This window comes from Nematostella vectensis, chromosome 3, assembly GCF_932526225.1.
Source record: "Nematostella vectensis chromosome 3, jaNemVect1.1, whole genome shotgun sequence".
Taxonomy (NCBI): domain Eukaryota; kingdom Metazoa; phylum Cnidaria; class Anthozoa; order Actiniaria; family Edwardsiidae; genus Nematostella; species Nematostella vectensis.
The window spans coordinates 13,372,283-13,396,402 of NC_064036.1; the positions used below are offsets into that span (position 1 = coordinate 13,372,283).

The window sequence follows — 24,120 nt, forward strand, 5'->3', positions numbered from 1 at the left end:
CCATCGTCGGGGTCAAACGGGATGAGGGACGTCGTCTCGTCGTCCCCCGCTCCGCGATCGGTGGACGCACCCGGCAAGGTATCGTCAATGTCGACGTCAACATCACCCATGATGCGTGCGCATAACTCGTGCTATGCTATATTAGACATGTCTAACAGTCCGCACCATAGCCACGCGGCTTCGTACTTTATGTATACATACGCATACGATATATAATATACATAATAGGGATGTCAGTCAGCGATAAACTTGACCCCCAGCGAACACCCAGAACTCTTCTGGGGTTGAAAGCCGAGAGAACTGTTCATCGGGTCACTCTCAACCCGTCGACGGCCTCCCCAGTCGAGACGCTATATGTGGCGGTCCCAAAGCTATCGGAAGGCGTCACGCTCGTGCCTGGCTCCTTGAGGGTCGGTTTCGATCTCTCCATCTCAGGCCAAGCAAATAATAACGTCGTGAACAACGTCGCCCGAAATCTCGTGAGCCGCCTGAAAATCACGTTTGCAGGAGAATCGCTCCAGGACACCAACCGCTACGACATCTTCAAGACGTATGAGGAGCTTTACCTGTCCAAGGTCGAGAGAGAGGACCGCCTGGAGCAGGTCAGAAAACATGCGCAAGCTTCGCTCAAAGGCTGGCGATAAAGCGACTAGTAACGCCAAGGAGAACGCTCTAAACGCCGCCCACGGGGCGAAGTACACCGTCCCGCTAGACCATTCTCTGCTGACGAACCACGGCGTACTGTACCCAAGGGCGCTCTCCGAGGCGCTGCTCTTCGAGATCACGCTCGCAACGGTTGACCAGGTAGTAGTCGGAAGCGATGCTACCAAGTTATCCTATGGCATAAAAAATCTAGAGCTGGAATACGAAAGCCTGAGGGACGACAACCTCGCCCGGTCTGCAGCCGCCGCCTACCAAAACGGCACAACGTTCTTCTACGAGCAAGTGAACCACCACAAGACCTTCGTGATTAGCAAAGGGACGGACGGCATAATCAACGAGAGTGTCAACCTGCCGCGAAGGTCTATGAGTGGTCTGTTGCTCCTCTTTGTTGAGCCATACACGGCAGGGGCTCGCGACTCTGAGAAGTTCGTGTACCCCGACATCAAGAGCGTTCGCGTAACAATCGACGGCATGCCAAACAAGGTCTTCAGCCAGGGGCTGCGCCCCACGGATTTCTGGAGGGAGGCGAAAAGGCGGTTCGTCCGCCCCTCCCCGGTTGGGCACAGCGGAGCGCCTGCCGCCCCGGCAATTGGCCCCGAGTCGTTCTATGGCGATAACAAGTTTGCTCTGTGGATCGACCTTCAAACGACGGACGACAGTGCTATCCATGGGGGTGGTCTCCGATTGGTCAATACCCGCGACGGTGTGCACCTCGAGATAAAACGCACGGCAAGCGGCACGGGTACCGTAAACTGTCACGTGTTTGTGGTGGCCGACGCCCAAATGAACCTTATGAACGGACAGCTAGAGTCCATACAATACTGAGCATAGACACCGAAACGTGTTTCTGCGCGAAGCGCTGCGGCAGCGCGGCATGGACCCGAAAAACAACCCCTTTAACGCTCTCATCGTGTGCCCGACGTCATGCGAGAAGACCCAATTCGTAGTGGACCGGCTGCGCGGCCCTTTCCGGGGCAAGTTTGACTACATCGTACTCATGTGCCCTACCTTTGTCTACAACAAAACATAAGACGGCTTCGGCCAGGGCGACAATCGTCTGTTTGTCATCGCACCTGAGGCGGGTCAGATCGACATACTGCTAAGGTTCGTCTCCGCTCTCTTCGAAGGCACTAATACGCTAATCATACTCGACGACTGTGCGGCCTCGAAAGACGTAAAGAGGCGCTCTGACCAGCTCGTCAACTTGGCGTTCAGCGCGCGCCACGCGGGTATTAGCGTGTGGGTGATCACGCAGCAGCTCACCAGCATCACGAAGCCGTTCCGTGAGAACATCGCGGCCTTGGTGGTCTTCTATACCCCGAGCAAGGCGGACATGAAAGCTATCCTGCATGACTACGGCGCGGAGCTCTCAGAAGAGAAGATGAAAGAGTACAAGAAGACCATCAAGACGAAAAAGTTCTTGAAGTTAGAGTTTTGATTGCGTCACCCTTATACCATCGCCCTAGTTAAACGGTAAGCGCAGTAAACCACCGCCCACGTATGCCCTAGGGCATAACGCATTGTGCCTTAGCCACTGCAGGGGGGGTGCATGATGAGCGACGAATACTTTGAGAGTCTTCTTGAGGGGGGCGCCGCCGGCCTCCCGGCCGTCGAGTCGTTGGGCTGCTCGACGCAGCCTGCCGGAACGGCAACCGGAGGTGAGCAAACTGAGATAGCAGACGCGAGGGAGAAACTCGCGATTCTCGTAGCCTCGGGGAAGTCGAAAGAAATGGTAGGCAAGGCCCTGACTCACGACGACGTCAAACGCATGAGAGCCGAGGAGGTGGGTAAGTACGAGAAGCGATACGAGACCGCTCTAGCCAGCCGGACTACAGACGCCCTGGCAGACAGCTTTTTGAAGCTTACGACCAAGCTAGTAGGCATGGCGCTGCCGATAGACAGTGTGGTCGATCTTCACAACGACCTAGTGTCCGACTACATCAGCAACAACGAGCTCCGCACATTGTGCGGAAGCCTGTCTCTACGCTGCGGTCGTTTGATGGCTTTAGCCATCGGGGCGTTACACGTAGCACGTCATGTGAACACCACCGGAACGGCAAGCGGTGTCAACACGAGTTAGCAGTCGCGGACTCACCAGTGGTTTGCCCACAAACGCACAGTGGCGAGTCTGCCATCCCAGAGCAGACGCTCATTTGAAAGCTTGCCACTTCTTCAGCAACCAAGTAGTTGCATCACAAATGGAAGAACCTCAAGGAAGTACTAGTGCCCAGCGACCCTACGGGTCAGCGGAACCTGACAAACAAGCTGCGGAACAAGCTGCTTATGAACCTGCACGTGCGCCTTCGGCGTTGGCGGAGAGAATCACGAGCCCCAAACCACCCGCGACCCGACCTAAACACCCTGGGCGAGTCAAAGCTGGAAGGCGCTTGGCAGAGTGGAACCGACTGTACAGAGCGAAGAAAGAGACCGTGTCGTACAACACGTTGGGTCGCCGGTCGCTAGCGAGCCGCAGGGACGCGAGGGCTTGCGCCGCGCGCCGAAGATGCCTTCGGCACACACACCAGTCCCGGAAAGCAACTCTGCTTGGTCGGCTAGCTCGGTTATCGGGGTCGCTGGTCTTCTAGTGTCATTGATCGGCCTCTACACACGCAGGCGGGAGCTAGCTGCCGCGTTCACTCGTACACCAGCTGTTAACCAGCGAGCTACCGATCCACTTGCAGCGGCCGACGACGTGACTCCGCCCGCAAGGCCGCCGCTGGCGGCCGCACAGCAGACCAAGGATCGACCGCTTGCCGTCCCGGCGACAGCGCTTCGCGCTCCCGGACAGTGCAAATATCGACTGTTAGCCATGGAGTAAGCAGACATTTAGACACGAGGGCCCCACCCATATCCGCACGTCCGTGCATCGCAATGTCGACGACGCAGCAGAGCAAGATTACAAAGACCATCACCGACGCCGCAGTCATAACCGGCCTCGTCGCCGGCATCGGCTGGGTTGGGCGCAAGGTCTTGCGCGAGGACTTCACCAAAGACCCCTCCGCGAACGCCATGAACTACGCAAAAATGACTGCCGCCGTTGCAGGTGCTGTCGCTTTGAAGGGCTACCTCGAGGACCAGAAGATCCTGCCCATGTAGTAGTGTACTGTGGCACACTACCACATGTGTAGACCATGTATTAGACTCGTGTTCACGTACACACAGCACGTGAAGTGTGCGCACGTGAAACGTGAACACACTACTCGATGGCCTCTATCGCGATTTTTGTTGGCGGCGCCGTCCTAAACGCGACTGCAGTCGTTGGTGGCAACCACCTCGCAAAGTTCCTGTCGAACGATGAGAGCCCTGCCTTAGCTGAGAAGGAGAGGCACGACATGGCCCTAGAGAAATACCAACAAGACTATGGACGCTACCAACAGCGGCGACAAAAAAATCCTCGATTGGCAAGCTCAAAGTCGCGAGAGAGGGTCCCTCGCAAAGCAAAACTTCACCGACACTGACTACGCGCTCAAACTCTACAACCAGACCCGGCCAAAACAATCCCTGGAGTCGATGCGGGCTCCTGAGCTGTAACAGACCACGGGGTGGAGTTCCGACGGGCTGAGCCAGGGCACCACAGGAGCCAAGCTTTCGCCGAGTCTTTCCATCGCTGGCTGGCACAGCGCCTATTTCGTACGCAGTACTCGAAGGAGCTTGCATCTGGCGAGACGAACAGCGAGTGGGTTACTGCTTTGCCAATCGTCATCTAGGACATAAACGCAACGAAGACTCGCATGACTGGCTTTGCGCCTAAAGACGCCGTAAAGCTGAGGCGCGTGCCTCTCAAAGCCGCAAAGCCCCCCTTAGAGGTCGGAGCGGAGGTGTACATCGCCGTAAACGAGGAAGACCTTCAGGACAAGGGCCGACGGCGAGCGACGGACCCGTGGTGGACAAGCAAGGCATACCCAATACTAAAGAGGGTCATGGAGCCCGGGCAGCCAGTGTTGTATTACACGGCGTACTCTAAGCACGGCTTCACACGTTCGCAGTTGCGTAGCGTGACGCTAGCTCCACGCTAGCGTGATCAGCGCTTGTGCCTTCTATTGCAGCTGAGGCACGTGCGTCTGACATTCCACTTGTAGTGACTCTGACTGTCGTCCAGCCGGTCGATACTGAAGCATTGGGGATGACTCTTGGTGTACCCCTTAAGCAGAAGCTGAGTGCCACAGACCGTGCACTTCTTTTCCGCGTCAGCAATCATGCCGAGTACGTGGTCTACCATCAGAACGTGGTGCGGACCCGTGTACTTTGTGCGACCCTTTTGCCTGTCGTCTATAGCGTATCGCTTGATCCGCGCTATAATGAGCTCTTCACTGGGCGTAGCCGGCAGTCCTGTGGGAACCAAGGCACCGGGGGTGTTATCGGGGGGGATCACGCGGACTATCTGGTCGGCGCGCCGCACGCGGGAGATGCCGGTGTATACAGCATTCGTGATCCAGCCCTCTAAGCTGTGGTCTATGATAAAAAAACGTCTTGGAGTCTGGATAGTCTTGCCCTGCACCCGGTGGACCGTCCCCCAGCCCGCGTATTTCCACTCGAGGGGAAGCCCGTTAAGGACCGCGTCAAGAGGAACCTCCACTACCTTGCCTTTGTACGCGTCGACCTCACCCCTTTTGCCTGGCACAGGCACCGGTCGCCCTTGCTTGCGATAACGATGCACGACGCTAGGATCGGGGTCAAAGCGGATAGTTGCTGGCAATCGGGGGTAGTTTTTCCTGTGGTGCTCTACCAATCGCTGCTGAACAAGGGCCTCCATCTTGTTGGTCGAGCACACCCACATATCGCTTGGGTGGGCCTGCTCGATCGCCGCGTCACCCCATCCCACTCCTCTCGAAACACCTCAAGCTGTTGGGAATCTGGCTGACACAAATCCGGCCCTTTATGTCGTGCAGCCTGGAGGAGGGCGCGGCAGAGCCGCAGTCGCATGTACTGTACGGCTTTCCGCAGTCTTCACATAGGCAGCGGTAGTCGGACTCGAACCAGCGGATGTTCCCTTGTGCCCACTCCTTGAGCATATCGTGAGGCCCCTCTTTATCTCCCCAGGGCGGGACCTGCCCATAGTCGCCACAACACACTACCTGACACGGCCGCGTGGCGAGATACCCTAGGATGGCGCGTAGCACTTCAGTCTGTACCTTACAGCACTCGTCAATGATGATTACTTCTGCGAGACGGTCGAGTTTGTGCCCCAGCTCGGAAGGTCTCCACTGCTCTATCGGCTTCTCCGCTGGTATGCAGAGGTAGTGGTGGTAGGTTTGAGCCTTCACCGCGAGGCGCGGGTTGTTGCGATGGTCGTGGGCGAGGTCGTTCTCGGGGGTGAGCACCGCAACGTTGCGGCCGCGGAACATGCTCACCACCCACTCGGTCTTCCCCGATCCTCCTTGGCCGGCTAGATACATCTTTGCAGTGGTTGCGGCCACTAGATCGCACGGCAGACTCGGCGCAGTGCTTGGCTCCCTAGCCAAGCTCCCCGACCTCTTCGGACCCCAAGCCGCTTCGGGTCGCCACTCGTACCCAGGCTTCTTGTGGCGCCACTCTCCATACCTCGGATTTTGCTCCACGAGCTTTACACCACTGGGCACCGCCTTTGCGTATATGGCATCTGTGCACACTCGGAGGACGTCCTCGCGAGGGATTCGCCTTAACATGCGTCGCAACGCTATGTTTGTGTACGCCAAGACAAAGGCCCTGATATGGTACCATTGTGAGCGCCGGGCACCGTCTTTGTATTGGATCAGATGAGCCCCGTCGGCATGCTCGAAGTTAAGTAAGTGGTCGGTGCCCGCAAGGAGGTTCGTCAGATACGCGGCTTCTTCACGGTCGCGGACTACGATCAAGGACTCGTCGCCATGGCGAGCGCACTTGCCTACGAAACGGACAACGAGATCTCGACCCTCAGGCTACTGCGAGTCTTCGCCGCCGGGGCGGCACGCGATGGGATGGGGGAACTTGATGGAGTCCTTTTTTCCGACGCTATACAACACCTCCCTCGCCGTGGCCATGACGAGCCCATCCGTCTTGTCCCGATCGGTACAGTTTGCCTTCGTGCGTGACTATAACGCGCCCACACAGCCAGATCCTCGTGCTTCTGGTGATCGCCCTGTTTATAAAGCGAATGAGCACCTCTCGCACTTTTGCCTCGCGCGTTTTTGTGGCGGCACTGGTAGCGCGAGGCGCTGCCTCCCCCTGACATAACGAACGAAGCTCCCCCTCAACCTCGAAGTCTAGGCCGTGGACGCTCGCGATCGCAGGTGGTTCAGTCGGAAGCTCCGCCCAGGCGTGGTTATTGTGGCAAGGGATAGTGATCCTCGTCTTAGTCTTGTACTTCCCCGAGTCCCACAGGACGTTACCCAGGGAGTCCACGGCTACTAGCTTTACCTCGAGCTTCTTTTCCATCTCAAAGAGGTCTTCTTTGGTGCATCCCGTAGTGGCCAGCTTCTTGCCGAATCGCTCGAGGATCTTGCCTCTTGTCTTGGTTAGACCAAGAAAGCGCGAGGTGCCGCGATTCCTCAAGAAGTCGGCAACATAGCTCACAACACAGTTAGCGAAAGCGTCACTCCCCTCTCGCTCAAACATTGGCCCAGGCTCACCATTTTGCTCAGGTAGAGGGCGAGGCTCGTATCTCACGTAGACGAGGTACTCTCGTCCTTTCTCCCAAATACCCGCATCGATGCCTTCCAGGGTACCGACTGCGATTTGGCCCCCTCTTTTGACTAACGACCCACCGATCTTGTGCTCCGAGCGCCCTTCCTCCTCTGTGATTGGCGCCAATGGCTCTGAGGGGGCCTTACCAACGACCGTAAAGAGTCTGTAGCGCCGGTCGGGGTCCACCATCTCAAGCACCGGTGGCAACACTGCGTTTGCCCGCAAAGACTCCCGCTCGTGCGAGACCCACCACACCGAGCCATCGTCATTAATATCAGGCCCCCGCATAACCGGCTTTAGAGCAATAACACCTGCTCCACCAAGATCTCGTATCTCCTGGTAAACACCTGCGCTTATGTCTCGGCCCCGAAGAGTGGCATCCACGCTTGGGAACCGAAGATGGGCGCCCCCGACGAAGAGAGAATAGTACTTCTCGGGGTCTAAGCTCTCTGGGCCCTTCTGCCGCCGTCCCAGCGGCAAAGGGTCGAACTCGCGCCAGACTTCCTCTGTCCACACTTTCGCCGGTACGAGCGGCTTAAGCAGCTTGTGTTTGACATCGTCGGGGATGTCCTCGTCCAGGATGTTCTGGACCAGCCCTGCCAGTACGGCGGGCGCCTCTTTGTCACGCATGCTATTGAGAACCTCCTCTATGTAAGCGTCCATGTTTGGGCACACCTTGTGCCACCCAGTCTCTAACTGCCCGTATTACAACCGGCGGGACTAGTGTTTGGGTACACCTTGTGCCACCCAGTCTCTAATCGCCCGTATCACAGCCGGCGGGACGAGTGTTTGGGTATGCCTGTGCCACCCAGTCTCTAATCGCCCGTATCGCGGGCCGCGGTGTCAGACAGGACGAGCGTTTGGGTATGCCTCGTGCCACCCAGTCTCTAATTGCCCGTACCGCGGGCTGCGATGTCAGACGGGACGAGTGCGAACCATCCCCGAGCGCGCCTCTCGACGCCACGCATCCTCTGCCCTTCACTATTCGCTCCGCAGGGGCGGCACAACCGCGTCTCCGACTGAGTCCCTATGCCGCAGATCCTGCACGGCACGGGGAGGGGGCTACCCTTACGGAGCCTTTGGAGGTGCACCTTGCAGTAGGTGTCCATGCACCTCTGGCCGCACGTGTTTGCGTGGCCGACCTTTAGCCATCCGCAATAATCTTTTCCGCACTTCATCCTTCGAACGCTCGGTATACCACAGGACAGACGGAAGTCTAATTGCAAGTCTTTGGGGGTTCGAACTGCATTATTGAAAAAATATAGCCATGATACTTCATAGCAGCTTCATTTATTAGAGTGCGAGTCAGAAAGTTCTTAAAAACGTATGTCATGAAGTACCAAGCTCAATTATCCAAGATGGCGGCTCGACTCAAACACGAAATTAGATCTGAAATGCTTGGCTGGAAACTTTCAGTAACAACCGAGGGGAAGGAGGAGGATGCCTTTGTAGATGGTGTCTTTAAAGAGTTCGATCGCCTCTCTGAAACTGTATTTCGGAAACAGGAGGCTTCTGTGGCAAACAAGGACTGCCATGAAATCGTAGACCTGTGGCCGACGATCGAGCGTTCGATAAAAGAAATACATGATGGTACTTATCGCCGTATTCGTTCGAACCCTCTCAATGGCATCGCCCTATCATTGCTGCCTTAGCAGAGAAATCCCGTGAAGTCCGAAGTCATGAAAACAAGCATAATTGAACGACCAAACTGGGGGATTGGGAGCAATTCAAGCACCGCTTCACAGGGTACGATTGAAACTACAGAAATGCGCAAGGCAGTGCATCTCTTCGATCAAACGAATGTGGAGTAAAAGCGCGTGGGGGGGGGGGGGGGGGGGGGGTGGGGGGGGTGGGGGGTTCGCGCCTCCCAAGCCTGAGACGGGGCTGGGAGGCCCGGAGGGGCGATCCGCGCCTCCCACTCGTTTCTATGAAACCCCCCAATCCCCCCTTCTTGGCAACAAAATGCATATTTAGTCACATCATGATAAAAACAAGGGCAATTCTGATAATTAATGATAATCAACCATTATTCTCACAATCAATGTGCTCCCAACAGTAATAGTAAATATTTCTTAATGAAATAACAAATCATTTTAACTCAATAATAATATAACGCATGCCTTATCATGTTATAAGAATGATAGCAGGTGATTACAATGATACGAGTGTCCATCTGGCATTACATACGAGCCCATCTATCTTGGGCGAAAAGTTACTTTTTAGACACACGCAAGGCATCACAATGCACGCCCTTCTAGGCCGACTAAAAACTAAGCGTTTGCGCTCGACTCACTGTGTGGAGGATCTTAAAATAATATTTTTTTTCGCCCAAGGGATGGGCGCGTATATCGGGGTTCCACTGTATAAATAGCATAAATTACTCTCAGTTTGGTTGCCTTAATAAGCTCAGTTCTAAAGATATTATTTCCTTTTCCTTTGATGACGTCATCGATGAAGTCACATATCACGTGACCATCTCGTTGCACCCCCCCTTGATACCTACATGCACCTATCAAGTTTGGTTGTCATACGTGCTTCTTGCATGGGATATGGATATTTTTGTTTTTTTGGTGACGTCATTGATTACGTCACATATCCCGTGACCATCTGGTTGCACCCCCCTTGACACCTACATGTCACCTACCAAGTTTGGTTGTCGTACGATGTTTCTTTCATGAGATATCAGATAGTTTATTACAAATGTGGACTACCATTACAAATGTGGCCGTTATAACAAATGTGTCAGGTTATTACATATGTGGCCTCAACACGGCCCAGCCTCAACTGGAATTTTGAAGTTCTTATAAAAAAAGAGTGTATTCACGTACATATTTTGTTTGTATCTTGGAAGTTAATCAAACACAATCAAAGCTAAAAAAAGTTGTGAATTCGAATGAGTTCTATTTTCAAACACAATCGAACACCTAAATTTGCATCTATTTTGAAGTCAGAAGTTTTATCTATTCCAAAATATATGACCGCGCTGTCGGTAAAATTGCAAGCGAACAAACAGTAAACATAACATGTTTGATAAATAAATGAAACACAGACTTTTGTTCGTTTTATTGCGATCAATAATGTAATAAAAAATTAACATGTTTTCTAACCAGGCTCGTAGGGCGGATTTGGGCTGGGGGGGGGGGGGGGGGGGGGGGGGGAGGGGGGCGTTTTTAAGGCTCCTCACCATAATTGTTGTGCAATAAATAGTTTCTACTTAGCCATGATGGATATTCTCAAGTTACACTCACCTTGCCTCTTGCCTTGAGTCGTCAAAAACGTTTTTGGATTTTTTTTTAATAATCTAAAAAGAACAAAATAGTTGGCGTAATGGGTCTGTACACTCCCCCCTTTCCCCCTCCGTTATGCCTGCGTGCCTGTTTAAACAAACGCGTCATTGATTTTTCCTGTTGGTAGATGGCTTTTTGACTGCGTATGATTCCAAAACTAGATTTTTTTCTAGTTTTCTTTGACTAGTGTTGTGTGTATATTAGTGATCTTTAATAAAAACATCTCATACTCGCAATAAAGCTCGTTTATCTAAACTTCCCCTAAGGCTAAGTTCAACCGTCGTATTATCCATGAGCCGTATTCAATGCAAATGCATGCAAATGAATCGGGTCGATTGTTTCACCTGCATTTGCATTGAATACGGCTCATGGATAATACGGGCTCAGCGTACGCCCGTGTAGGCTTTAAAACTCAGTGGACTCGGGCGTCGAAAAGGGGCGTAGCAAGGGTTTCTAAAGGGGCTCTGTAAGACTATGGTACTGCGAACGTTTTAGAGCTGTGTTCGCAATGCATATCTTGCGATGATCGGAAACAAAGATTTTCACTTGTTCATTTTCTACCAGGCTTCAAAAAAATTCGTGAAACTCTTAAACAGGCAGAGGTTCGTTCAAAGAAACCAGATCATCATCATCATTTCAATATCAGTTCAATCAGGCTTGATATTTTTTTATGGCCACTTGATTGGTCCCTTATAAGATTCTTTTGTACAAATTTTTGTCACACGGCGTTCAGCATGTCGATAAATGTCATTGTCTACAAGAATTGTAGTCATTTATGATAGTGATTTGATTATGATTACCGACCGACTATAACGGAAATCCTAAAAAATAACAGGCCAAAATCTCTAGAAAAAAAATATGAAACAAGCTATTATAAAATATTCCTCATAAAATCAGAAATAAAAAGTCCAGGGCACGGGGGCATTGCGCAATACAGGTCCGAATGGTTGCATTGAAGACTATGGAGGGTACGGGTGGTGTTATATATTTTCCCCTTTGTTTTAATTACGAGAAAGATTCCGTGTGCGCGAAGTTGTAGTTGGGGGCTGTCTACATTTTTGTTTATTATTATGGCCTACAGTTTGACGCAGAAAAAAAATCGCATTGTGCAGCATACAAGCTTTACACGTATGTTATTTCACGCATTACACGTAGTCACGGCCGACTTCTTAGAACAAAACGTGAATCGGCAACTTCCCGGGATTTTTTTTCTTGTTTTTGATTGGCCAGAAAAATAATTTAATTTCTTGTGGTCCAATCAAAGGAGGAAACCCCTCGAGTGCACATTCCCACGTGTTTTCATCACTCAACAATTCCTTTACAAATGACGGAGCTCCGCAAATTTGGTAGTGTGTTTGGGTCTCTGGCGAGGAACAGATCTCTAGTTGCAACCATGGCACATGAGGTATTCTAAGTTTGTAAAAGCTATTTCGAGAGGCCATTCTATATATGTCGTTAACCTATACTTTCCAAGTCTACTTACAACTCGTGAAAATTTTATTCCAAACGAATTTTTCTCGACGCTTGATAACATGAAGTTTTCTTCTCTGAAAACTGGCAACAAATTGGTGGTGAAATTATAAAACGATTCGAGATAGCTCAAAAACAGAATGTACGGATGACAGGTTTATTATCTTTAATTTGAGCTGGCGAAACAACCTGTGTGGTGGGTAAAGGAATGTTTGAAACCTTCGCAAACGAGCCAAGTTGTCAGACAAAGTGTTGTGGTGTTTATTGGCATCTAGATCAAGTCGAATTTCCGTTATTGCTATTTAATAAAGATTTGTCAAGCTTTATTCCATCAAACACAATCGCAGTGTTTATAAATCCTCGAGTAGCTAGTAATTTGATGCTTGGAGCTGTCAAGAAACTTGTTGTCCATCCTTAGCGGTGTTAATCGATTGGCTTTTAATTTCTACTGCGCAGGAAACTGCAATAAAGGATGAAAGCAACTCTATCTTCACTCGCATCAATGCTTTGCTGGATTCAGCACTGGACCCGAGTAAGTAACCTCATATAAATAATTGTTCGACCAGTGTTTAGGCTGAAGAGTACTATTAACACTGTTAATTCTACGTTTAACCCTAGGTCATGCGGGCCGCGGTCTATTCACTCCTCCTCAAACGTCGCATAGTCAACAATCGTTCAACAACTACAGTCCTTATTACCAGCTTACGCCACCGAACTCCCGTTCTTCAAGCCCCTTGAGCTTCGATGAGAAATATCACGAGCATTACCTGGTGCGTCGAGGAATTTTTATTTGATTGTTTTGGTGTTCTGTGGGTCTACGCACGCTATCAGTTCAATCAACACGCGTGCCATGGTGAAATTGATCGAGGACTCAGTTTCATTAAACTAATAGACGTTTCAGTCCAAACAAAAACACATTTGAGATGTTTTCAAACGCTCCAGTTCTTTTCTACATCTTTGTCATTAAAAGTTTGGCTTTAGTCATTTGTCTACCTCGTGGTTCAGTGACGTTCGATTCATGCAGTGCGTCTAGAAAAGGAAATCTATTTAAAGACTTAACGATAACATTATTTACCAATACATATTAGTTTATAGCGGTTGACAAAATTTTTGTCTTTTTGGTCGGGGAGAATTTCAAAGTTTCTGATTTTTGTTTTGTTTTTATATCAGTTTTACTGTTATTATAGCCAGTATCTAATTCAGTATCTATTTCAATTAGCGCACATGTTTTATACATGGTGCTTTCTTATTTTGAATTTGTATTTGACCTCGGATCAAAAAGTCGTGACAACAGCTGGTGTTTTGATTGCAGAGTTCTTTGTGTGTTCTTAATCATGCTTTCTACATAGGCCAATATGGCAACAAGCATGGGCGGATCTATGCCGACACCCCCTGGGAGCCTGCCTGCCTCGCCCCTAGCCTATCCATCTCCTAGTGCTTATGGCGCCTTCCCGTTCTCTCCCATGACACCTGAGAGTGACACCAGCCCAGTTCGACCATCTTATAGCGGTGTGGTTTCCTCCAAGATGAACTCTGCTAGGCAGCAGTTGTTCCAAAACCCACCATCTCAAATGCAGCAGGAATTTCTTGCAGGTACATTGCATTTAACTTTTTCATTCTTTTATTAAAATGGATTTGTTGTGTCCAGGCAAATAAGCGAGGGTTTTCCCCATGCAATAGATAGAGCAGCTTATTAAAACAATAGAGTATAATTTCCATTTCCTGTTATTTTAAAAAAATATGAAGCTTTTTGAACACCATATGAATGAATAAAGCTGGATTCTTGAGGGCTTATAGAATTTGTTATACGGGAGGTCCTTTTGCTCATCTTTAGGGAAGGAGGAAAGAGAAAGGGCAGGGAAACTATTATTGCCCATGCAAAACTAATATCAGATTTAAAACTTGCTCTCTCTCTCCAGGTGGAAACTTGCTAACTGACCCCCGGTGGGGTAGTAGTCAGATGGCTGGCTTGTTGAGCGATCTTTATGGCCAAGAGTGGTTACATAGGCAAGCCCTAATGCAATCACCAGGTAAGTAATAATATGGTCATTTTTATAGTGCTAAATATTAATAATTTTTCCAGTTTTTAAATAACCTGGTTTGATTTTATATTTTGAATATTAGAATATGTTATTTTACTTTTCCACATATTAGTTAATTAGTGTATCAAAATGGTGAATCATATTTGTGAACCATCCATGAAATTAAGGACATTGATAGGGCATCTTGCCGTGATCAGTTCTGGACATGGACCCATCCCCCAAAAAGAGTGCTTACAGTTTAATAGCAGTGGAATTTATTTTACCAGTGAAACTATTTTCAAGCTATGGTAACAAAATTTATAGATATTACACATTTTCGTACACTAGTTTTAGGGTTTGAATAAATGACACAATATAATCTTCAACATCCACATAATTACTCTCCAACCGCTGTTTAAAATATGAACCCTTGCTCAGATGTAAAAAACTTACAGTTCTACTAGAGAAGCAAACCTTATTTAAAGTGAAAGTGAAACTGTTTTAGTATGTTCATTAGTCACATGCAGTTTTGATTGCAGGTCATTCTTTCTATAAAACACTGCCTTCTCTAGTAGGACTGTAACTACCAGAGGGCCATGCTTATATGCTTGACTAATTCCAAAGTGATTTGAGTGGATTTATTTCCTAACTAGAGTGCTGATATGCAACATTTTGTAACTTGGCACTCAAACTATAAATAGTTCAAACATTTCTAGAAGAAAGCCATCACATTATATACACTTATAAATGTGATTTGATTAAACTAGGAAAAGGTCTTCATAATACTTTAAATAAAATAGAAGTTTTTGTCAGTCCCAGTGTCATGGCAGTATGTACTAGAAGACTTTCATGAATTGAACTCTGTAGTTTTTAGCATGTTCAATAAGCCAGTTATGTTCATGTGATTCACTCTAGAATACCTGAGAGCCAGAATCAAGAAATGGTCTGGACAGTTGCCAAGGCGAAACTACAAGAGCCCAAGCTACTCATCCAAGGTGTTTCTGGGAGGAGTTCCATGGGATATCACAGAAGGTAAAGCTAAATTAAAACTATACCAAAATGTTGTTTGGGTGGGTCTTGATTTAGCCTAGGATTTTTAGAGAGTAGAGTAGTGTATTAAAGATTTATTTGATGGGTTTCTGGCGACCCTGGTTTTGAGCTTTTTTCTCAAGACATTTTATTTTGGTTTAAGTTAATAAGTCTCTTTTCCTGTTAGTGAATATTAGTTGGTTGTAAGAGTTGTCAGGAGTGAATCTAGCATATGGCTAAAAAAGGGGGCGGGGTTGGCTACGAAATAAAGGAATAAAGGGATGGGGTGATTTTTTTGTACATTTGGCTTTCTGGAAGCCCAAAGGGGGGGGGGGGGGTAAAACCCCTAGATTCACTAATAGTTGTTGAAACAAATCTGTATGAGGGGTAAATTGTTAAGTGATCAGTTGCCTGTATTCTCTTATTTTATTTTTATTATATCTTTATAGCATCTCTGATCTTGTCCTTCAAGCCATTCGGTGGTGTAACTGTGGAGTGGCCGGGCAAAGCTGACGGCAGACATCTTCACCACCCACCCAAAGGTACCCAAATCTTTTTTGTGAATTGTCTACTCAGCTTTCAATTCCCAGTCTATGTAGATGAGGCCTCAACCATGGTTATTTCGTAGGGTATGTGTATCTGATCTTTGACTGTGAAAAGTCTGTCAAGGCTCTGTTGGGCTCCTGCACTCATGACTTCACAAATGGTGGAGACTGGTACTTCAAGATATCCAGCCAACGCATGAGGTGTAAAGAGGTGAGCCAGTGGTATAGATTTGTTCAAGGAGAAGACATCTTAGCTTAGCTGTAGAATTGGAGGTAGCCATCTAGCAAGGGATGTTATCTTATTCAAGTTTATGGTTACTAGCTAGAAAAAAAATGTTTATGGGCATCTGCTAGAGAGGGGATAGTTACCAGCCAATAAGGAGGATTTTAGTTATGAAAAAGAAAGCAAAATATTCACTCTAGGATCCAACAGGTTATTAATAAATACTGTACACTACTATAATTCAGAACAGAGTTTGTTTTTTACTGTTTGAAAGAGCTGGCTAAGGCAGTGCTACCCATGTAAACATGTGATGTTTTGTTGCTTTCAGGTGCAGGTCATACCATGGGTTCTATCCGATACTAACTATGTGCGAGGGCCTCATCAGCGGCTAGACACTAGCTGGACTGTGTTTGTTGGTGGCTTGCATGGCATGCTAAATGCTGGTAAGAAAGACTTCCATTCTTAATTCGTTTAAGTGCATTCTTCAATGTACATAACAATTATAAGATGCAAAAAGTAAGAAAGGGGAAAGTAACCTATATATTTGTACTTTGTGAAGTAAGAAGGGTTGGATGTTTTTATATAGTAAGCTATATGTTTTTTGGACTGTGCTTTTTAAGAGGGGCTACATCGTGGTATGAGCTATTTGTATTGTGTGTCATCTCTAGAGAGATTCTTGACTGTTACCTGAGTAACCTATATTTGTGCTGTGTGTTTTCTAGAGGGGCTTGCTTACATCATGAATGAGCTATTTGGTGGTGTGGTATATGCTGGGATTGATACGGACAAACACAGGTATCCCATTGGTAAGTAACAGTTCCAGAGATGGCATACAAAATAACTTATTTATGTTTTTTTTAAAACATTTCAGCAAACATTCATACCCAGAAGAATCTATTGTTTAAGTTGACCTTCTGATGGGGTTGTGTGGGGCCCCTCCCCCATCCCCCTGACTACGGGCCTGCTAAGGTTTGACTATGTACCATACAGTATGTGACTTCCAAACTCATCTTTTCATTGTCTCTTTCTAGGTTCTGGTCGAGTGACCTTTGATAATCACAAGAGTTTTATGAATGCTGTTAGAGCTGGCTTCATTGAGATTGAAACGCCCAAGTTTACAAAAAAAGTATGTTTTAATATTATCATATACTGCAACTTATTATTTCATTCATGTCTCACTAAGTTTTGAGCATTGGATTATTTAACTGCTAAGCATAGCATAATACATGTGCTTGGGTTGCTGTCATCTGCCTAAACAGAGGCATAATATATAGATTTAGGCATTGCCTAAAAGCGGAGCTCCAAACGCCAAAAATTTAAGAAATTTTAAATATTATTATTATATTTCTGTTTTTGACGATTTCACAAATCATGCACCCAATTCACCCCTTCCCCCCACAGAACACACACAACAAGTTTAGTTGTCATACAATGTTTCGGCGTCAGGGGAGTTTTACTTTTAGTGACGTTATTGATGGCGTCACGCATCACGTGACCATATCTTGGCACCGCCCTTGATACATACATGACACCTACCAAATATGGATGTTACAATGTTACTTTCCCGAGATATGAATGCTTTTGCTTTTCATCACGTTTTTTGCTTCCAGTGACGTCATCGATGACGTCACACAACCCATGACTATATTGTTGCACCCCCTTGACACCTACATGACACCTACCAAGTTTGGTTGCCATACGATGTTTCTTTCGTGAAATATAAATATTTTTATTTTGATGACGTCATAATATTTTTGCTTCTAGTGATGTCATCAGTGACGTCACAAACCACGTGACCACAGTTTTGCACCTCCCTTGATACATACATGACACCTGCCAAGTTTGGTTGTCATACGATGCTTTTTGGGGACGGACGGACATCGCGTCACCAAAACTCGAGTCTATGGTTTACCAATATTTCTTACCATATTTTTCTTGTTAAACCACTTTTTCTTAGGTATGGGGCTACGCTATTATTTTTTTTATTGACATATGTTTGGCAGCTAAGAAATCCAGGTGCCTCCTTTGTGTATAATAGTGTTGTGACTGAATTAGAAAAGTTCTGTACCCTCGAGCATAGGTTGGTAATAATAGCCACCCAGCTTACTGTTAGCTTTACCTGACAGGTGCAGGTGGACCCGTACCTGGAGGACTCACTCTGCGAGACGTGCCACTCTACCCCTGGCCCCTTCTTCTGCCGAGAGGAGAGCTGCTTCCGCTACTACTGTCACTCCTGTTGGCTCTGGCATCACTCGATTGAGGGGTTCCGTGATCACCGCCCCCTCACAAGGACGAGCAAGTCGAGCACCAGCTCACCCATGTAAAATGCTGATGTCCCTACAAGTATGATAGCCTTTGGCTCAAGTACAGTGGTGTAGTTTTTGGTTTTGCAGATGGTGTGCTTTTAAGTGTCGCCTCGTGTGTGGAATTGGACATTTGAGGAAAATCCTTGAGTGCAATATTATTTGGTGGTTTTGTATTGTAATTGGGAGCACCTGTGTATCTCCCTTAGCGTGTGGCTGTACAAGGCCATTTTTTTCTAACCTTCTTAATAATTTTGACAAGTTATTATTCTCTGTTTTTGTTTGGTGGTATGCCTAACTTTCATTTTGAAAATTATGTCAATTGGTGTTTTAGATGACTGCTTTATAGCACAAGCAGTCACACTATTAAACAGTTGTTTCAATCTCGTATATATATATTGCTACTATGATATCAGGTATAGATACAAAGGTAGCAAAACCAGCTCTTAAAAAAGAAAAAAAAAGAGTTTTTTAATGTTTAAATCTTGTAATCTTAGAAGGCCAGAGATTGTTTGGAATCAACCACGGAATATATTTTACATGCATTCGATGATGACATGCATTTTTTTTCACGCTAGACTGTTGTTGTTTTTCAAAACACCTTGAATTTTCTGATCACTTTGTCTTCATATTGTAAATGAAATAAGAAACATAATTTTTAGACTGTAAGAAAGGTTTTTAATACCTTCTGCTTGATTCCACACTACAATATGGCCTATACAAATCACATATTTATTCTGGTATAGGAGCACGACTATGAAATAGTACAAAAACTCACGTCTAGTTATGCTTTTTCTATAGTTTGGAGAATATTTTATAGCTTTTTGTACTTGCTGTGAACTGCCTTATCGTTAGGATTATGGCATGGACAGCTTTATATTTAATACTTTTGGTGTTCAAAGGTCTTTTAATATTGTAATTTAATAATAACATCAGTTGTCATTGTTCTTGTGGTCTCGCTCCAACTGTCCGCATAATCAGTTGGTTTTTGAGCTATGGCTGTATGTGATCACAAGAAAGCGCTTTTTAAATATGATCTCTATTGAGATATCATTTGCTATTGCCAGCTATGATATACATCACATTTTTTGCTGTTATACTATCTAGCAGCTCAACTGTATATTTGCTATTGTTACGTTTACATTTTGTACACCAACTATCATTAATTACTAAATTATAGTTGATTGCGTGTTCTGCACTTTAATTCAGTTCTGTTCGATAGCTTGATCATACTTCTCTATTGTGAGACGACCATCAAGTACTTTTCACAATTCATTTTTTATTCATTTTAGTTTGACATTTGATGCTAGCTTTAATTTATTTCAATTGTGAGTTTTCACTAACATGTTTTATATGTTGTAGAATAAAAATAAAAAAAATATGCAAAGAAAATACGCAAAAAGCTTGTAAGCTTTAGCACACTGTTTGCAGTTTTATCATATAAGGAAATAAAGTTGCATGTCAACCCCATCAGTCTAGAGTTCTTACTTTACTGTCGAATCCGTTGTATCGGGACCCGCGTTTACAAAATACGATTTGTTTTGGTTTTCTGTTCCGTCAGTAAAACCATTCTGAGCCAATCAGAGTCTCGCGTTGTGCACTTTCCTGGCTATCCTCTGGATAAAAACCAGACAGTGTCGCGACAGAAAGCCAGGCAACTGCACTAGGCGAGAGATGGCAAGAATCTGATTGGCTAAGAATAATTTGACTGGCGGAACAGAAAATCCCAAAAGACAAAAACAAATGTTTTCAAAATGCGGCGTCGCGATACAACGGATTCGACAGTAATCCAAATCAAGAAACCATGATGGTTTTTTTAGGCTTATTGTGCCTAGGATTTTTTTCGAAATATTTTGCATTGGGATAACACTCCCTTTAGAAAAAAAAATGCACCCCAATCTTTGACACTAGGCTACGTTAGAATTCCTTAAATAGCGCGGATTCTAAAAGATTTATTCGGGGGCACGAGAATCGCACTTCACTTGAGACCCACTAATGCTGGTGCTCTACATGTCTCCACCCCTCCATGCACTTGAGACCCACTAATGCTGGTGCTCTACATGTCTCCACCCCTATATGCACCTTAGACCCACTAATGCTGGTGCTCTACATGTCTCCACCCCTCCATGCACTTGAGACCCACTAATGCTGGTGCTCTACATGTCTCCACCCCTATATGCACCTTAGACCCACTAATGCTGGTGCTCTACATGTCTCCACCCCTATATGCACTTGAGACCCACTAATGCTGGTGCTCTACATGTCTCCACCCCTATATGCACCTGAGACCCACTAATGATGGTGCTCTACATGTCTCCACCCCTATATGCACTTGAGACCCACTAATGATGGTGCTCTACATGTCTCCACTTCTATATGCACCTGAGACCCACTAATGCTGGTGCTCTACATTTCTCCACCCCTCCATGCACCTGAGACCCACTAATGCTGGTGCTCTACATGTCTCCACCCCTATATGCACCTGAGACCCACTAATGCTGGTGCTCTACATGTCTCCACCCCTATATGCACCTGAGACCCACTAATGCTGGTGCTCTACATGTCTCCACCCCTATATGCACTTGAGACCCACTAATGCTGGTGCTCTACATGTCTCCACCCCTATATGCACTTGAGACCCACTAATGATGGTGCTCTACATGTCTCCACCCCTATATGCACCTGAGACCCACTAATGATGGTGCTCTACATGTCTCCACCCCTATATGCACCTGAGACCCACTAATGCTGGTGCTCTACATGTCTCCACCCCTATATGCACTTGAGACCCACTAATGATGGTGCTCTACATGTCTCCACCCCTATATGCACCTGAGACCCACTAATGATGGTGCTCTACATGTCTGTACCCCTATATGCACTTGAGACCTACTAATGCTGGTGCTCTACATGTCTCCACCCCTCCATGCACTTTAGACCCACTAATGCTGGTGCTCTACTTGTCTCCACCCCTCCATGCACTTGAGACCCACTAATGCTGGTGCTCTACATGTCTCCACCCCTCCATGCACTTGAGACCCACTAATGCTGGTGCTCTACATGTCTCCACCCCTCCATGCACTTTAGACCCACTAATGCTGGTGCTCTACATGTCTCCACCTCTATATGCACCTGAGGCCCACTAATGCTGGTGCTCTACATGTCTCCACCCCTATATGCACCTGCGACCCACTAACGATAGTGCTCTACATGTCTCTACCCCTCCATGCACCTGAGACCCACTAATGCTGGTGCTCTACATGTCTCCACCCCTCCATGCATCTGAGACCCACTAATGATGGTGCTCTACATGTCTCCACCCCTCCATGCACCTGAGACCCATTAATGCTGGTGCTCTACATGTCTCCACCCCTCCATGCACCTGAGACCCACTAATGATGGTGCTCTACATGTCTCCACCCCTCCATGCACCTGAGACCCACTAATGCTGGTGCTCTACATGTTTTAAAATGCCTGCATGCTTGCAAACATTACTGGCTTTCCCGCTTGCAGGAGGTCGAATTTACCAAGTGAACCACAAAAGTTGCTCGAAATGAAGGCCCGTACCAAGTGGGGGGAGGGGGGGGGGGTGCAGAGGGTGCGTGCCAAATGGTCGAGGGTCTACTTTCGGTTCTCAATAGACGTGCTATTTGTAGACAAAATTATAAAGCATAGCTAGATCACTCTGGCATGTCACCAATCCATAAGTCAGACAATTTTTTGTAGCCAAATCCGACAATGAACGTCCCTTGGAGATACTGCAAAGGCATAAAAATGTCCCTTTTTGTTTTTTATCAGAGAACTCCCTTCCCCCCCCCCCCCCCAGGGAAAATTAGGTCCATTTTTTCGGATTTCGCTCCCCCCCCCCCCCACCCCAAGAAAAATCCTGGGTACGGGCCTTAAATGCTTGCACACTGCACACGCGGGTAGGGTCTTGCTTTTTCCTTTTAAATCATAATTATATCATTTGCTAGCTGTCACTAGAGGCGAACAATAAGATAACTCGCGCTTTGAACACTATCCCTGTATCGCAAAAAGTCTGTTTTGTTCGCTGCTCGCAGACAACAAAAAGAGAAACCATTTCCAACCACTGTCTTCTTTGAGTCAGCCGAGCGAGAGGCGACGTAATGCGAGCTGGTGTAGGTGCTATTTGCACGGGAGTTAATTCTCTTTGTTCTTATTTTTCAGTGGCAGAACCTCTTATCATGAAAAAGCTAAGTCTAGTTGTATCATTTTTAATAGTTTCCACTCTACTCTTCCCCAAACAAGCGGATGGTGACGTGGCTTCGGTAATAACGGCTGTGTGTGCACCCTCTGTCTGTATGTCTGGTATGCAACAAGCTCTGCGCGACTGTCTAGGATAAGACTTGCGATGAAGTGTGCCAATTTGTTGGATGTGTGGTAGCAGACTTTTTAAATCAAATTGGCAAGGTGAAAAAAGCGTTATATTTCAAAAGTATTAAATATTTATTTCCTCTCATTAAACCCCTAAATGATTTTTTTATCGTATCACCGCAGAACTGAAATAATATGTTTTATGGTACTGATTTTTTTTTCATCTACCATTTGAAAGCCGAGCGCCCGTGAACTAATCTCTGTGTCACCTCAAGCCATGGAAAGGTTAGACAAAGCTTTTAGCAACGAGCGCACCGTGTAGTTCCTTCAGCTTCCAAGCGTTTTTGACGAGTTTGATACCAACCATGACTTGAAGATCTCGTACGATGAGTTCAAAAAGCTGCTTAGTATGGGGGATGACTCGGCACGCCCTATTTTCGATTTCCTAGACGGAAACGGTGAGTACTGTAAAGTAATATCGCCCTATTTTCGATAACCTAGACGAACCTAGGGTCATAGATAAACAAAAGTCCTCTTTAATTTCGACTCTAGTTTACTTCATGGAACACGTTTTCTCTAGCTCCGCTAACTGTCAACCTTGATGTCGCATCAAAAAGTGTGGGTGTGGTGGTGGTGGTGGTGGCGGGGTGGGGTTTGTGGATGAAAAAAGAACAAGGAATCCTCTTCTCGATATCTACCAAGGCATCGCTCAGCCGCTCGTAGCTATTTTTAGATAGAAATATCTGCAGAGGATGCCACGTAAAATTTTAAAGTTAGGAAATTTGCCAGTTACTCTCTTTACTCACAGGTGACAGGAACATCACTTGCAGTGAATTTGTGCACGGGGGAAAGAATCGCAGAATTCTCTTCAGAAACGACCCAACGTGCATGTAGAACACCAACAAAGATACTAAAGTCAGATGAAATCTCTGATTAAAGCGCAGAATATGAATAAAGACATAGCTCCCATGTATGGTTTTGCTGAGTTACCCCATCGAGAATCTATAATCTGCAGTTTGGTATAATTCTGATTTAAATTGCGTAAAAATTAAAAATAGTTTGTGTATCGCTGTTGAACATTAATACTTCAGTTTCATGTGTTTTTGCTTATGAGACCGTTAGGGGGGATGTTTTACAAGCCAATGAGATAAAGGCTTTAGCAGCTCCTACCTTTTTCTTGGCAAACAAGCCATCAAATGTGTAGTCTCAGAAAGTATCCATACCCCCCCCCCTCCCTGAGGGAATTAGAAATTCCAGGAGGGTGGGGGGTTCAAACGCCCAGGAATTTCCAGAGGGGAGGGGGGGGGGGGGAAGAGGGTAAAATGCCCTTTCCTTAACAGTTACTGTTTTATTTTTTCCAGGGGGCTGAAAATTCAAGAGGAGTGGAGGATTCATACCTTCGATTCCCTCAATAGGGGGGGGGGGGGGGGGGGGGGTATGGATATTTTCTGGAACTACACAATGCCATCCCAAAACTTGAATTTGAATTATTTCTTTTATCATCCTATGCCCCACCCCTTTAAAAGTTGTTATGTCCAAAACGTTGCATCTACACAAATGGCTGTACCCTACTCCCTAGGTGAACGTGATAAGGAAACGGAC

The 24,120-nt window shown here is 46.8% G+C and overlaps 1 protein-coding gene across 1 annotated transcript; it reads left to right on the plus strand.

Annotated features, from left to right (window-relative positions):
* Nucleotides 1-11,739: 11,739 nt before the first annotated feature.
* Nucleotides 11,740-19,653, plus strand: LOC5518671 (cytoplasmic polyadenylation element-binding protein 1). Its single transcript, XM_001638551.3, has 12 exons — nt 11,740-11,997; nt 12,519-12,594; nt 12,681-12,832; nt 13,412-13,655; nt 13,982-14,092; nt 14,999-15,115; nt 15,562-15,654; nt 15,741-15,868; nt 16,209-16,323; nt 16,603-16,686; nt 16,912-17,006; nt 18,007-19,653. The coding sequence occupies exons 1-12, from the start codon at nt 11,917-11,919 to the stop codon at nt 18,202-18,204; spliced, it is 1,494 nt and encodes a 497-aa protein (XP_001638601.3). The 5' UTR covers nt 11,740-11,916; the 3' UTR covers nt 18,205-19,653.
* Nucleotides 19,654-24,120: the final 4,467 nt, after the last annotated feature.